General features: G+C 34.2%; 1 protein-coding gene across 1 annotated transcript in view; it reads right to left on the minus strand.

Annotated features, from left to right (window-relative positions):
* The window catches only part of PLCB1 (phospholipase C beta 1), a 411190-nt gene that overhangs the window by 118501 nt on the left and 276720 nt on the right, over positions 1 to 15969 (minus strand). The window contains 6 exon segments of the mRNA XM_039874578.1: positions 1432 to 1586; positions 4896 to 5020; positions 6590 to 6674; positions 8836 to 8932; positions 10822 to 10889; positions 15204 to 15481. Of these exon segments, the coding sequence (XP_039730512.1) occupies positions 1432 to 1586; positions 4896 to 5020; positions 6590 to 6674; positions 8836 to 8932; positions 10822 to 10889; positions 15204 to 15481 (808 nt within the window).

Here is a 15969-nt window from a genome sequence, read left to right on the forward strand (position 1 = left end):
ATTAAACACTTAAATGTAATACTTGAAACCATAAAATTCCTAGAAGAAAATATAGGCAGTAAACTCTTTGACACTGCTTTTAGTAATATTTTTTTCGGTATGTATCTCCTTGGACAAGGGAAACAAAGAAAAAATAAACAAATGGGACTACATCAAACTAAAAAGTTTTTTTTACACAGCAGAGAAAACCACCAACAAAATAAAAGACATCCTACTGAATGGGAGAAGATATTTGCCAATGAGAACATCCAATAAGGAGTTAATATTCAAACTTTATAAAGAACTCATACAACCTATTGCCAAAAAAACTGAAAAATGCAGTTAAAAAATGGGCAGAAGACCTAAATAAATATTCCTCCAAAGAGGACATACAGATGGCCGAAAAACATATAAAAAGATGCTGAACTCATTTCTCCTGAATGTTCTTTTTAGCCTGGATGCATGGGATCTGCAAGCAACAATCTCTCTGTTTAATTTGAAGTTCCACATGAGAACAATTCAACAGACATTTTACAACATGTTTGAAACTTCCAGGTTATGTGAGTCACACTGGGAATTCAGATGTACCAAATATTTTGTGTGCTTATGATGTTTGATCAAAGCAGAAGTCCTTAACTAAATTTAATGATAAGGACTCTCATGTTCTTATCAGTGCAAGAGGATGGCGGAATACCATTTGAGCTTGCAAGTCCATTCTGGTACTATAAAGACTACGTCAGAGGATCGAAACAAAGGCACCACTGGACAGATATGAGCCACATCTTGGTTCCAGCTGTAATATAAAAGGCAGGTCTCTACTGCATCACACCTGTCCATTTAGGGCAAACTGACAACTCTAAAACATAGACTCAGGTAGCAGTTTACATTTTTCTGGGACTCAATTGTTTCCCTCAACTTACTTTCCTGTCTCTATGTCATTGTTTTATAAGCACTTACACTGTCACAGTAGACTTTTCAAGAAAGAATAAATAAGTAAGCCAACATGTATGAAACAAGATGAACTGGCAAACAAAGACAAAATATTATTAGTTTGACCAACTACAACAACATTGACAAGGATCCTAAAAATAACACTTTATTTGCATGTGATGCCTGAGAGTTTATCTTAATCAAATGACATAAATTAAACATCCTTTGCTGAAAACAATTTCCTAAAATAAATATAATCTTGAAGCTCTAATTCTGCCAACTCCATTCTTTAGATATATGGTGTGAAATAATTTCGAAAGATATAATTGTGAAACACTCCATTGAAATTTAATTTTTAATCTTCAGTATAAAATGACATAAATTTTAAAGTAAAAATGGGCTCAATAAACCTAGGATAAATATTAATTAGTGAAACTGTTACAGAGTGACTACTTCTTTATGTAAAATAAGTAATGTTCAAGACTTTTATAGGTGACAATTTTATAGTGGAGATGTACGTACCTTAACAGATAAAGTGTTGGCCACTATCCCATCTACAATGCCTTCGGTGAATGGATCGAAATGCTTGTCAGGTCTCCTCATGAACTCTGGCTTTAATCTGTAGCCACTTTTCCCATTGTATTCATACATCCCCATGTTTATCTGCATAGCCAGGTCTGCATATCAGAAACACAACCCTTAATGTGACTATTTAAATTTAGAGCAAGAAGGTAAGATTGTATTACAGTCCAATTTGTCCCCCCTTTAAAAAGAAATATTTATTCACTGTAGAAACTTAGGAAACACGGATAAGGAAAAAAAAAAAAAAAGAAGTTGAGTTGTAACCTACAAATCCAGAGATAAACTATTGCCAACAGTTTGGTGTACATTCTGTTTTTCTACTCCAGATATATTTTGAGCATGCAGTATGTTCATTTCATTCAATATCTGCTTCAATTTTAAGAGCTGTATAAAATTCTTTCGAATAGGTACATTCGAGTAAATGGATTAACACAGGCTCCTCTTTGGACACACTTATAAGTCTCTTCTAAATTTTCACCATTACATACAATGTTTTGATAAACATGGTTGTGGTGAAATCTTTAACGATATCATTAATGATCTTCCTAGGAGTGAAATTTCTGGGTCAAAAGGTATGCATGTTGAAGAATCTTTTAACTAAATCTTGCTAAAATACCCTTTAGACAGTTTAAACCACTTTAAATCTTTTATCCATGTTTTTGAGGATGGACTTCCCCACACCTCGCCAACAGTGGATGCTATAATTTTCCTTTTATTAATTTATAGAAAAAAGTTTCCTTTCTAAAATCTGCATTCCTAATTACAAATTGACTCATTTCTAATGAACGAAGATTACTGGTCAAAGTTTTCCTAAGACCCAGTGTACGAAATGAATGTCCACACTAATTGCGATTACTAGGGTTTTAAAAAACAACATTTTAAAGTAATCAAGAATTTGAGAAGCTGTCATTTATTACAGGTTATCTGAGTCACAACTCATTTCTATTGAGGTGAACAATAAAGAGGTGATGGTAGACGTATTTCAAAGTTCCAAAAAACAAATAACTTTTAGAGAAGAGAAAATAAGTGAAATTTTACCTGTTGTGTTATTAAGCTATTATAATTAGAAAAGTACAAAAAAAAAGAAAGTGATGGACTTCTCATACTGAAAAAATTAAAAAGCCTAAAAATTTACGTTAGCAAATCATATGTTTTAAAAAATAATATACAAGTAGACTTTATCCCGGGAACACAAGGATAATTATATATTAGGAGATCTATTAATATAATTTCACATTTTCTTACAAAAGAATCATCATCTCAATAGAAGTCAAAGAGACATTTAATAACATTTAACATACATTTCTAATACACTGTTAGATACTTCTTTAATGTGTTAATATGTCTCGTAGTCACAGCCAACATCTACTCAGAGATATCACAAAGGTGAAATTTGTATTAGTGTCAACATGAAGAGAAAGGTGCCCACTCTTAGTACTATTATTTTATGTTATCCTAGAACAGTCAGTCCAAAGTCTTAAGAAAATGGGAAAAGTAGATGTGATTAAATTATGATTGTGTATCTGAAAAAACCAATAGAATCTGCTTGCAAATAGACTATGTTCTAAGAGCTTAGGAAGATGGTCATTTATAAAATAAGTTTATTTATAATATACATATACAAATATTAATATCTAGAAACAATGTTAAAAACATAATGTTAAAAAAAAGTATCTCATCTAAAGAAACTAGATTTCTAATAAAGATGAGTAATTTTTCCGAGGGACAACATAACAATGTTTAAAGTGAAGAGAAAAACATTCGGTGATTAAAAAAAACTAAAAATGTAAGGATGTCAGTTTTCTTCAGATAGATTTATAAACTTAATGTGATTTAATCAAAATCTCATTTATTTTTCCTGTGAGGGAGCAGGAAACAAGATAATAATTTAAGTAAATTCATCTGGAACAGGAATCTTACTGGCAATGGCAAGAAAAGAACTGAAAATTAATAGCCTCGAAGAAGAATTTCCACTTTTAATACAATAATAAGTAATATTATATTAAACATTACAATAATAACAGTGAGTTACCAGTTCCAGGAATGCAGATAAATTTATTGATGGAGAAGAATATAAATTAAAAAAATGGACCCAAGTGAACAACATAAATGCCTATTAAGTTGTAATTCCAGGTCAGTGTAAAAAAAGAATTGATGTCCTACTGAGATTATATATCAAAATTAAATTTGGATAAGTGAAAATGTAAAATTATAAATTACAAAAAAATCCATGAGAGAAAGAGAAATAAAAATGAATCTGGTTTGGGGTGGGGAGTCTTCAATCATAAAAGTAAGCCAAGACTCCATATACAAAACATTAATCTGATCTCATCTGTTTCACTAAATAAGACAACTTGACTTTTATATAAAAAGTGCTGTTAAAGATGAATAGGAAAACTGACAATAGTTATGAATAGGCAAGTCATAAAAGCCAAAATATAAAAATCAAAACGCATTCATAAAAGCCAAAATATAAAAATCAAAACACATTCATAAAAGCAGAAATATAAAAATCAAAACACATTTATAAAAGCAGAAACATAAAAATAAAAAAAACATTTAAAACATCCGCCTTTAATAATAATCAAAGAAATGAAATAAAAACACGTGAGATAATATTTTGTCTGAAATTGTATTAATATTATTTATTAATAATACTGAACCAAGATGTCAAATGAGTGGGAACACCTCACATAATACATTGTTGGTGGAGAAATCTAGAGCAATATTTTTGATGGACAAATTGGCATTTTGCACAAAGATTCTCAGAACATTCACATCTTTTAATAGAATCGCTCTGAGGAACTTTTCCAAAAGAACATTAGGAGATAGACTTGACAATTTATATTCAAGTCTGTTCTCAGAGCATTATAATAAAAAACATTCCCTAACGGTCAGTGATAGGAAATGGGTTTTAGTAAATTGTGAAATGTGCTTAATATACAGATACAGAAGTTTCATATGAAGTTTCATATCTGTATATTAAAATGAAAAAGCATGTATATATACACATAGCTTAAAAAAATATTTACAGATTACAAAGCCAAAAATTAGCAGTGTTGAATTTCTGAGTGGTAGCGTTCCTAGCAGTTTTATTCTTTCTTGATACTTTTTTGAATTTCCAAATTTTCTACAAAAAAAAAAATGTTACTTTAAAAAGTAGAACAATTTTTTTTTGAAAATAATGCAAAACTAGTAGAAATAAAGACTTGTTTACAAGTATTGAAGACAATTTCTCAATTTTCAAAATTCACCTTTTCTTACATTGATGATTCTTTCATTGAAATTTGCTTATATTTGTTCCAATCAAGTCTGGCAACTTCTTCTCCTTGGGAATGGTTTGTGCACACTTGGAAAGGTGACTTCATAATAGAATGGAAATGAGCATGAGCTGTGCTACTTACCCATCGTTTGGAAGTTAAGTGCGACCATTTGACAACCCGCGTTCCAGAAGAGCTGAGGCATATAGTTAGATGAATCCACACGTGTTCCTTTTGGATATATCCTGCTAAGCTGCATTTTGTTATATCTGGACCATCATGTTAAGTAGTGAATACAATTATAAAAACAATTAGCCAAAAATATTAACTGAGAGGCCACCTTCCATCTTTCTCCATTTGGCAAAATGAACTAAATATCGATGATCTCATTGGGCTAGTGGGCGAAATATGTAAAAAGCTTGCCGAACAAACTGAATAAATATGCTTTTATAATATAAACGTGGCATCACCTTTGCAGAGCCTTGTAGTTGAAAACTAGTAAGGTAGCAAAAATGGCTGAGTCAAAGTCAACCTGATTCTGGGGAGATTACTAAGGACAGGGTTAGGGACTAAGGACACACAAGGGAGCTCAAACGTGTCAAGTCATGTGAGAATGATACTGTGTTTGGCAGAAACAGATAATATGAACTGTATGGCTATTTTTCAAATGCTCTCTGCATACAGTTATCTTTGGGAATGTTAACAAGGTGAATATAGCTCAGAAGATTTTGACCTCATTTTGTATTTTGGTTCCTACTGTCATCAGTTTTCCATCCTGAGAAACTTTTAGTTATTGAACAACTATATCTTTAAAACACAAATGACTGTTCCTATCACCAAGTTAGGCAGAGGTTAGTTAGGGTTCTGAGCCTGGGCTGAGGCGTCAGGCCAACTAGAAATTGAACCTTAACTCCCGAACTTGCCAGCTGTATAGTCTAGGTCAAATTATTTTACTTTTCTGTGCCTCACTTTCTATATTCTGTATTTCTATAAAATAAATTGAACATTTTCTATATCATAGGACTTTTGTAAGTATTAAATTAAACATATAATAAAAGCAGTATCACATAGACAGTTACTTAATGAATACTAATGATTATGATTTTTATAGTGTGACTGTGTTTATGGAGTTTACATTTGTTCCCTCTCCTATTGATGAATTTTAAAACAGACTTTTTATTCTAGAACTTGCTTCATGAAATTGAGCTCTTTGGGACATTTAGTATTAATTTTATCAAAAATATTTAAAGACCTGTTTCATTTTATTTTGGTTCATGGATAATAATAAAAAGATTTTGTTGTCAGAAGTATTAACAAAACCTTTATTAGTAATATATACTTATATTCTCATATCATTGTCCCAACTATTTTTTGATCGAACATCTATTACATATCCAAGATGTAAGATGTCATCAGGTTTATACACACACACACACACACACACACACACCCTTTACACATATCTTATACAGGTATAAAGTACACACATACACACTTTACATATGTTGTCCCTCACCTGAACAGCTAGCCATAAAGTGGTATCATTATTTTGTTTTACAGACAAGAAAATTCAGAAGGGTTGAGCAAATTGTCAAAGCACAGAGAGCTTGATGGTGTAAAAATAATCTTGAAATCCTTTACTCCAAGTCCGGTTCTCTTTTCCATAGGCTAGGCTACCCTATTCAGAGTTGCATATGAAACCTGTAACAATTTATCATGCTCAGGTGACTGGCTTAAGCCATTTCATGCATTCTTCTTCTGCTTATTTAAAACAAAAATTAAATAGCACATGACTTCAGTTGTGCTAATTCAGTCGGCATTCGTCAAATCAAGGATACTCTACAAATTCCACTGGAGACTTCGTCAGTTGCTCAAGTCCTTTGGTTTCCACAAAAGAAGACATTTCAAAACTTCTATTTCTTTCTAAGTTAATAACAACAAAAAAAGTGAGAAATAAATTCAATGTTATAAATTATAACATAAAAGAAGTAGGCAAATATTCAGTGAATTTAGGGTGCTTAATTTTCAATGTGACCTTCATATTTCTTTTTCTTTTTTTTTTCGGTGAACTATTTACCTGCAACAAAAATTGAGTCTTGTTAGTTGTTTCTTCTAGTATGTACTACCTGGGCCAGATATGCTTACGATTATACAAGTTAGGGACATGGTGGCATTAGCATGGAGAAATTAATTTTAGGCCCTTCATACATCTTTTGTTCTAATTCCGGATTTACTTCTTGCGGCCATTGCTGAGGATTAACAAAAGAAACTTTGGGTATGTTTCCTAGAAGCTGACAATCTCTTTTATACCCACAATTGTCACCCGCCTCAGTTTGTATGTACCCTTCAGTTCAAACAACTAACGTGACACTAGAATTATTGTATTTCAGAGCAGAAAGATCCTTGGAAATTTCCCAGTCTGATGGCCTCATTTTCAGGTTATATAACAGGGTCAGAGAGGTGAATGTCCTAGATGTCTTAATATTCTTGAACACAGAGCAACATCCTGAAAGTGAAATCAAAGCTTCCAATTAAAGTGAGAGCAACAAAACAAAGTTTTCTTAGTTTGGAAAGATTAAGAGTCAAACAGCTTCTCTGTCCAATTCCCAACAAAAAAAATCAAACTGTTATATATAGTATTAAGACAGGTGTCATCCAGAGAGGTTAGATACCACTCAGTTTTTAAAACTGAGTTCCTTTTGAGGCCTTTTCCCCTCTTTGGCGCCTATGTTCCACAATTAAAGCCTCACACTTCTTCCTAATCATTCCCAGACTACTTTCCCTATTTCTTCACATTCCCGAATTTAATAATCTGTAAGGTAAACTCTTCTCTTATTTTTGCCTATCAAAAATCTACTTTCATATGACTATTTGAGTCATGACTGCTAATTAAAAGTAAGTCCATTTAATAGGTGCTTTGTAAAATATGTGCAGTACCATTTTTTTAAAAAAAGTGATAAAATAATATCAAACACAAGGATAAAAGCACTTGTTTGTAAATCTTCAGCTCACACCCTTGTTACCAGGTTCTGAAGGACTCAAATGCATCAGCTCCTCTAGGAGCTTTTGACTCATGGATTAAGAAAGCTCATTTTACAGTCAATGAAATTTGCAGTAATACAAAAAGGACATTCCAAATTCAACAACCAGTGCTAAGCAGCATCAGTAATTGTTAACATCGAAGAAAATGTTGAAATCTTTATATATAAACTGTACTGGAAATTAAATTCTTTATTGTAGAGATCTAGATACCATATGCCACTGAGTTAGGACTCTGGGTAAAATTATACAATTATACATGTGTGTTATGTAGAAGCTTAGACTATGATATATCTAAAACTATCCTTTATAAGAGGCTGCTGTGTTGAAGCAAAAATTTAGTTTTTAAGAGCAAAGGCTTAGAAGCAGCTAAAAAGTCCCAAGGATTCTCTTAACCTGACAGCATCTTACATTTCATGCAATTTCATAAAAGGGCTCTTTTCCCTAGGTGGAGGAAAGATATATATATTTCTTGTACCTAATATGGATATGTAGTTGGATGAAAAGAAAACATAAAGTGATACAAAGCTAATGATTATTTTCCTAAATATATAAAACAGACTGGACAAATGGAATGTGGTGAATTGGTTGATCTGGTTCTATTTCTAGTTATCAGGGCTGAACACTCTCTGGCTGCTTCCTTTCTGGGGGCTGGGTAGGTAGTTTATTTCAACACTGTCCCTTATATAGTGGGTGGAGTCCACTGTGTTGTTGCAAACAAAAAACAAATGTGAAACTCTCAGTCAGCTGTACTCTGGTCTAATGTCTTTCTGGTAACCATGTATAGCCCCTAGTCCTAGTAAGCATTTTGGAGAAACATCAAGGAATACTTTCTCATATAGTTATTAAAATATGTATGACATGATATGATATGATATAATATATAATATATATATATATATACCTGATAGGCAACTCATGCATATGTTAAAGACTTCACCAGCACAGAATAGTTTTATGAAGGGTAACGTTTCAGTCTAATTACCATTTGTTTAAAATATACTTTTATATGTTACATTAGAGGTTTCTCTCCAGGAAAACTTACTTTTTGAAATTTCAAATGACTCAAACTTGACTGGCTGAATATAGTTCACCAGGTTAGACATCTCTTCTGTGGCCATAGCCTCGCTCCCAGCAGTCCCCTGAAAGCATGGATAAAAATAACATTTCCAGAGTCAACGTTATATTATTGATGGTTATTTTCCCAGGGCAGTGATCACGTGACCCATGAGAGCAGAAAATCATCCTTCCTCTTCTGAAGATGATTATTACCAGTAGAAAGTTCATTACAGGAGGAAGAAAAAGCAAAACCTCACTTTACCCAAGTGTGAGGCGGGATGAAAGAGGTCTGGGGGCAATCCCCAAGTTCTCTGGGACCAGCTGCATCAGCCTCTCCTGGAAGATCCTTAGAAATGAAGCAAATTAGAATCTGCATTTTACTACAGTCATTCAAATGCACAGAAAAGTTTGAAAAGCACTGGCTACAAATACAACTCATCTGCCATAACAAAGTCCATAGAGAATGTCTTAAGTTAATAAATGAAGAACTCACTGTACAATGAGAAAATTAGCACATGGGTAACCACTAAATGAACTAAATTTATTTATTTTTTAAAAAAGGTTACCTTGTAGAAATGGTTTGGGGTAGGCAAACAACTATTCTTTTTCTTTATATAAACATCCCTTCTTCCCTCCCTTCATGGTTCCCGTGTGCCTATTAGGCAAACAGTAAAGTATAATGTAGGGGTAAATAGCTCAGGTCCTAGAGCCAGATTGCCTGATATGAAGTCCCAAACCCTCCACTTAGAAGCTGTGCCATCTTGGGCAAGTTACTTAACTGTTCTGTGCCTCAATGTACTCATCTGTAAAATTAGGATAAAATCAGTTCCTTTAGCATATAGGGTTTTTGCGATTATTGAATTAATTAATTTATGTGAAAAAGCTCAGAGCACTGCTTGGCACATAGTAAAACCTCATGTTACTTTAATTATTATTAGCTATTACATATTATTTTGAAAGAGTTTTTGATAAAGAAGAAAACGAACACTGAAATATTGTTATAGACAGACTTCTATAGATTAATATATTTTCTCCTACTTTTAAATGAGAAAATGTGGAGACAAGGTTTCTTTTGAAAACTCCTGTAGCAATATTAAGTTAAACATTAACTGAGAAGTATTCATTAGGAAATGGACCATCTATTTAGTCAGACAATTTTTAAATTATAAAAATTCACTGATAAAAATTTATAAATAATTAAAATAATTCTCAAGCAGAAATACTTTACCAGGCATTGTAACAATTTTCTTCCCTGACAGTAACTTGGAATTTAGTAGGAAACATAGTTAAAAATTTAGATTTCATTACAAAAAATATTTATGAGGAAGAATATCAAGTAAGAACAGTATATTATTTGTCATTTACCCTTGCTTACTTAATTGTGAAGATTTAAGTACTGAGACAGATACTTTCCAACATATTTGAAAACAGATTCAGTATAATTTTTTTGAGCAGGACTGCTGCTAAAACAAAGTTCTAAAATTCCAATCGACCTAGCTCTGATTTACTTCTAGATTCTGTGCAATAACATTTCTGAGCCCATGAAGTTATGTGGAATGCTTGAGCTTATGTCAATAGGTATCTTTAGCAGTTCCAAAATTGTCATATTTCTGAACATTTCTCCAAACCTCACATCTTCTCTGAACTTGGACCATTTGACGATCGATTTACTTGTCTTAAAAACTGAAGCAGGCAGTTGTATGTCACGAATTGTGAATTTACCATCTAGGTATCCCATTTGGTGAAAGGTAATCTCAACATCATTGTTAATTCTAGAGAACTTTTCTCAATGCCCTGCTTATTCCTTTAGTGACCTAAGTCTGCATCATTATGTTTACAGGATAGTGAAAAAGTTTTAAGGTGAACTGTGACTTTAGACCACTAGATGGCAGAAAGTGATCACGGACTATATCCAGAGGCCTGGCAAATGAGCAGAATGCCTCTGACTAGAGGTCGAGCCTTAGACACCTACCTCATCCATTGAAGATTTTTTACAGTCATCATCATCATCGTCATCGTCACTCTCTGTATCAGCTTCCCCTGTCAAATTTTAATAAAAAATCATGAAGTGAACATTTACAGGTTTGAGGCACACATAACATATGCATTACCCAAAATTTCCTTGGAAATTGGCCTTTTACGGTTTGTTTTAAAATTATTCTTTTGGGTGTTTAAATTTTATAAATTATAGAGAACTATATGGACGATTTGAAGTGGACTTTTTTCCTAAATTTTATTCGTGAATACCATTTGAAATTTCCAAATTCCATAAAAAATGCTTAACATTTTTTATCTTTATTTAAAAAATATGGCATGTACAGTTAGTTTTCTATGGTACATGTATCCTTTCTTGATGTATACATTCTCTTTCAGGGTCTGTATCACCCTAAAAGAGATAAACTGTCACTTTCCCATCTTTCTCTCTTTTTCTCTTTCCTGATTTTTCAATATGATGTTTGGCTAGCACTCAGTGACCTTGCGATTACTCTTCCAAGGCCATAGAGGACCTCGCAGAAGTCAAGAAAGAGGATACGAGCTGGTGCAGGAATGGTGGGGCTATGATAATACACTTGACTATACAAAAACAGTTAAGGTACCAATTGTATCCTATTATTTGCTTGCAGGCTTATTTGCTGAATATATTCTTGTCTAATCACTATACATACAGTATCTTGAAAAATGGTAAAATTCTATTTAAAAGGGTAGGATAAAATGAGTGAATTCTTAAAATCATTCTGCATTATGGAAATCTAGCGTACTCAGACATAATTCGGCTTCAACAGTCGTTTCAATGGGTTGTTTTTCTCTCTGAAGATTTGGTGGATGATTCTGCTAGATTAAATATTTTCACTAGTATGAAGCATTAAATTCTTCTACATCTCTGGGCCTTAATCAGACCCAGTAATAACAGTTATGTAAAAAGATTTTCAAGTGAAAAAGGCATAGTTCTACATTGATTTGAGTACTTCTGAGTTCACATGGTGCAATAGCATGATAAGCCCAGTAGATGGCAACACTGGATCAACAATGAGTCAACTTGCATTGACAAGTATCTTTCGCAGTCTTCTGAAACTTAGCTAGCTGCCCTACTCAATCTATATAAATGACACAGTGCCCACGGCACTTGTCTTCCAAGAAGCTTATAAATGTATTCATTTTGCTGATGAAGTTGAATCGATTACTAAATGACAGCCATGAGCAAAGTATTCATAAAGTATCTTTAAAGGGAAAAGATAACTGGGACAAACAAGGCTTATTATTTATGGCTTGTTCAATTAAAGAGAGCCACATGCAACCACTTTATGATGCTGATATTGTTTTAGTTAATAAGGTGAATCCACTATATTTTAGATAGAAAATATGTCTTATTTTGTTAGGAATACATTCTTTTAAGAGGTTGAAACAAAATTTGTTTTTTTCTTTTTTAAAAGGTCTTCCTAGGTAGTCTCCCATCCAAGTACTAACTAGGCCCGACCCTGCTTAGCTTTACAAGATCAGACATCAGGCTTGTTCAGGGTGGCATAGCCGTAGACAATGGACCATGGCTCCACTGCGGGGTGAACCCAGGACCTTCTGCATGTAAAGCAGACATGCTAACTGCTACACTATGGAACCACGTCCCAAGATTTGTCCCAAATATTTACTGCTCCAAGTTCCTGTGACTATTTTTCATTGTTTAATTAAAGAGGAGCTTCTTTTTGTCAAGTAATTTAAAAAGTTATTTTGCAGAATCTTCTGCACAATGCTTCATGGGGCACAACAATAAACTAGTCATTTTAAATAATCAGGTCATTCTTTGGTTCATGTGAGAAAAAAATAATTTGTCTTCCTTCACTCTATGAGCAAGAATCTGCTCATTCCCTTATAAATCTTTGGAGGGATGTTGGAGGAAGCCTGTTGAACCATAAAAAAAATCTTACTTCAAAAAAGGTTTTTAAGACAACTGTGCTGGCAAAAGGCTGAATCCTGTAGAGGCACCTGGCTAACAAGGGCCATGAGAAATAAGTTAGCTTTGAAATAAGAACCATTTCATGTTTTTCAAGTTACTTGAGTTCCCAATACTGAGAACAACTACAAACCAAATGGTAAATTAACAGTGCTCTTTATTCAGGGGCCTACCTACATATTAAAATGTCCAAAATTTTCCATTGAAATAAATAAAGATTGCGCAACAGAATATGGGGCTATCTTAGGAAATCTACCGATTACTAACAGATTGCTGCTCTTTCTCTGCATTAAACAACAATGTTCACTGCCTCTAAAAACCATTATTTGTATCATGCATCCAGTTAATAAGGGAGAGAGCTGGTAGTGGGAACGGCAGATGGTAAAACAAGCTCCCACAGGCAAAGGAAGACATGGTTTACTTGCTAGCATTCAAGGAGTAGAATTGAGCTTGGAAGTAGGTGGCCTATCAATAATATTCCTTCCAAAACTTCAAAAAGAACATTCTTACTGAGAACAAAAGTTATTTTTGAAAAAATGTAAGAACTGTTTAATAATGTTTGAAATATACATTCAAGAACTACCAAAAAAAAAACCTTTCAAAGAATTATATAATATTTGATAAGGATTTTAATCTTAACAATAAAAGGAATTGACAATCAAGATAGAAAAATAGAAGAAAAAATAAATTAGAATCTTAGCCAACCTTTTTTTTCCTGATTGCCATAGAGTTTATATTTTAATTTTAAAAATTATTTAAAAATATTTTAATTGCTGTATGATGCATATTCAGAGAAGTATGGATTCCATACGTGTACAGTGCAATAAATTTTCACCAGCTACATAGGTTTAGTAACTAGCACCCAGATCAAGAAACAAAATATAACCAGTCTCCAGAAGACCCCTTTAGCTTCCACTCAGTCACTTCTTCACCAAGGGTCACCATGTCCTGACTTTTAACAGCATAAGTTAGTTCTCTCTGTTTTTTTGTACTTTATATAAATGGAATCACACAGTAGATACTTTTTTTGTATCTGACTTCTTTTGCTCAACATTATGTTTCTGAGATTCATCCATATTGTTGTGTGCAGTTTTAGACTTTATAGCTGCATAGTATTCCATGGTGTGAATGTACCATGATTTATTTCTCTGTTGACGGGCATTTGGTTGGTTTCCAGTTTGTGGCTGTTCTGAATAGTACAGCTTTAAGCAATTCTATGTACATGTCTGTTGGGCATATACTTAGAAATGGAATTCCCTCAGGCATGGGAGGTGCATATGTTCAGCTTTTGTAGATACTGCCAAGCAATTTTCCAAAGTGATTGTTCCAACGTTAGTTAACTTTTCATTGAAGAACTTCCTATATTCAAACTTAAAGTTTCTTCCACTGTCCACCCTCCAACCAGGAGATCTTTGCAATGTACTTTTCAGATTACTGAGATTCTGACTAAACATGAAAAATAGACTAAATCACAAATAAGTCAAAGGAAATCAGTGACCACTTAGAATTCTTTTATCATCAACCACAAAAATTTATTATTTCAAATTAAATCTAAATGGAAAATTAATGATGTTAAGCATCATCCAGTAGCTTTGACAGATATTCAAGTAACTTTACCATTTCACATTTTAAAAGGATTCTTTAAAATATGGATAAACAGAATTGTCCAGAACTCGTCAGCATCACCAATGAGAACAAATTGGGTGAGCACCTTGTGTCCAGTCTTATAATTAACGTCAAGGGATCATTGCCTTTGAGAAGCTTAAAATCATGAGGTCATTCCAAAGACTATTTGGTTTATGTGGTAGCCAGAATCATAGCCTCCCAAAAATGTCCATGTCCTGTGACTTTGTCCTGTGTCCTGTGACTACATGTCCTGTTAATACATGTCCTGTGAATACACAGCAAGAAGGGCCTTGTAGATGACATTAAGTTAAGGACTTTGAGATGGGGGGAGATTATCCTGGATTATCCGGCTGGGTCCAGTGTAAAGATACAAGTTATTAAAAGCAGAGAACCTTTCCTGGCTGTGGTCAGCGGGAAATGAGGGCCAGCGAGATGTGACATTGCTGGCTTTGAAGATGAAAGAATGGGGCCATTAGATGACAAATGAGGGTGGCCTCTAGAAGCTGGACAAGGCAAGAAATAGGATTTCCTAGTGTCTCCAGAAAGGAACGCAGCCTGTGGCCCCCTGGAGTCTATCTAGCCCAGTGAGACTGCACGGGCTGACGTGGAGGATAAGACATTCGTGTAGTTTTATGCCACCGAGTTTGTAGCAGCAAAAGAAAACCAATGCAGTTTAAAGCTGCGCCCAAACAAGAATGTGAAAAGTCCTTATGAGCTAATTTCAGAGCAGCAATTCTCAAACCCACACATAATAAGGAAACAAGAGCCTGCCAGCTCCTTACCTGCCCCAGGGGACGAGGGCTCAAACACACTGGAAGAGTCGCTGTAAGTGTTGGAGGCTTGTTCTGAGAGCTTCTTTTTGTTGCTTCCTTCTGATGATTTGTGCGATTTCTTCTTATTTTTCACCAAAATTTTGTACATTAAATCCATAGGGCTTGGAAGAGGAACTCCAGATTCCAGCTAATGGGGGAAAAAAGAAAGCAGATTCTTTAATGACATTTCCACTTCCTTTCAGAATCTCTCTCCAACCCCTGAGGACAGCTTTGCATACCGAGGGCTTCTAGGTCATTCTTTATCACCCGTACACTAAGTGTGTCCTGCAACGGGGCTGGCGCATAGCCTTTTCTTTTCTTTTTCCCACATAAAAGGTATATTTTGACTACTGTACTCATTTTCTCACAACGAAATCCACATGAATAAGATCACGGAAATGCACTAGTAGTAGATCGGGTGTGCTAACATGAAGTTTCATGAGTTTTCCAATGGACTATATAAATCCAATCATCTCGATTTAGGACAGATAAGAGGGCCCTGGCCTGGATTTTCAGAGGAGAGAAGCCAGGTAAAGTGGTGTCTGCCAGGAAGTGTTGAGAAAGACAAGCAAGAGCTTCCAGGCAAGTCTGTAGAATGCAATTTAAAAACAGCGCCCTCCTGGCACTAGCAGTTCAGCTGCAATCTCCCTGGCATCAGCAGAAGTGGACCGGGTGGCTTCAGATTTCCTTGCAGCCCTGAGATTCAAGCTACCCTTCTTTGCAAGCCCATTTCTAG

The sequence above is a fragment of the Pteropus medius genome, unplaced genomic scaffold (genome assembly GCF_902729225.1).
Source record: "Pteropus medius unplaced genomic scaffold, Ma_sr-lr_union100, whole genome shotgun sequence".
Lineage (NCBI taxonomy): Eukaryota > Metazoa > Chordata > Mammalia > Chiroptera > Pteropodidae > Pteropus > Pteropus medius.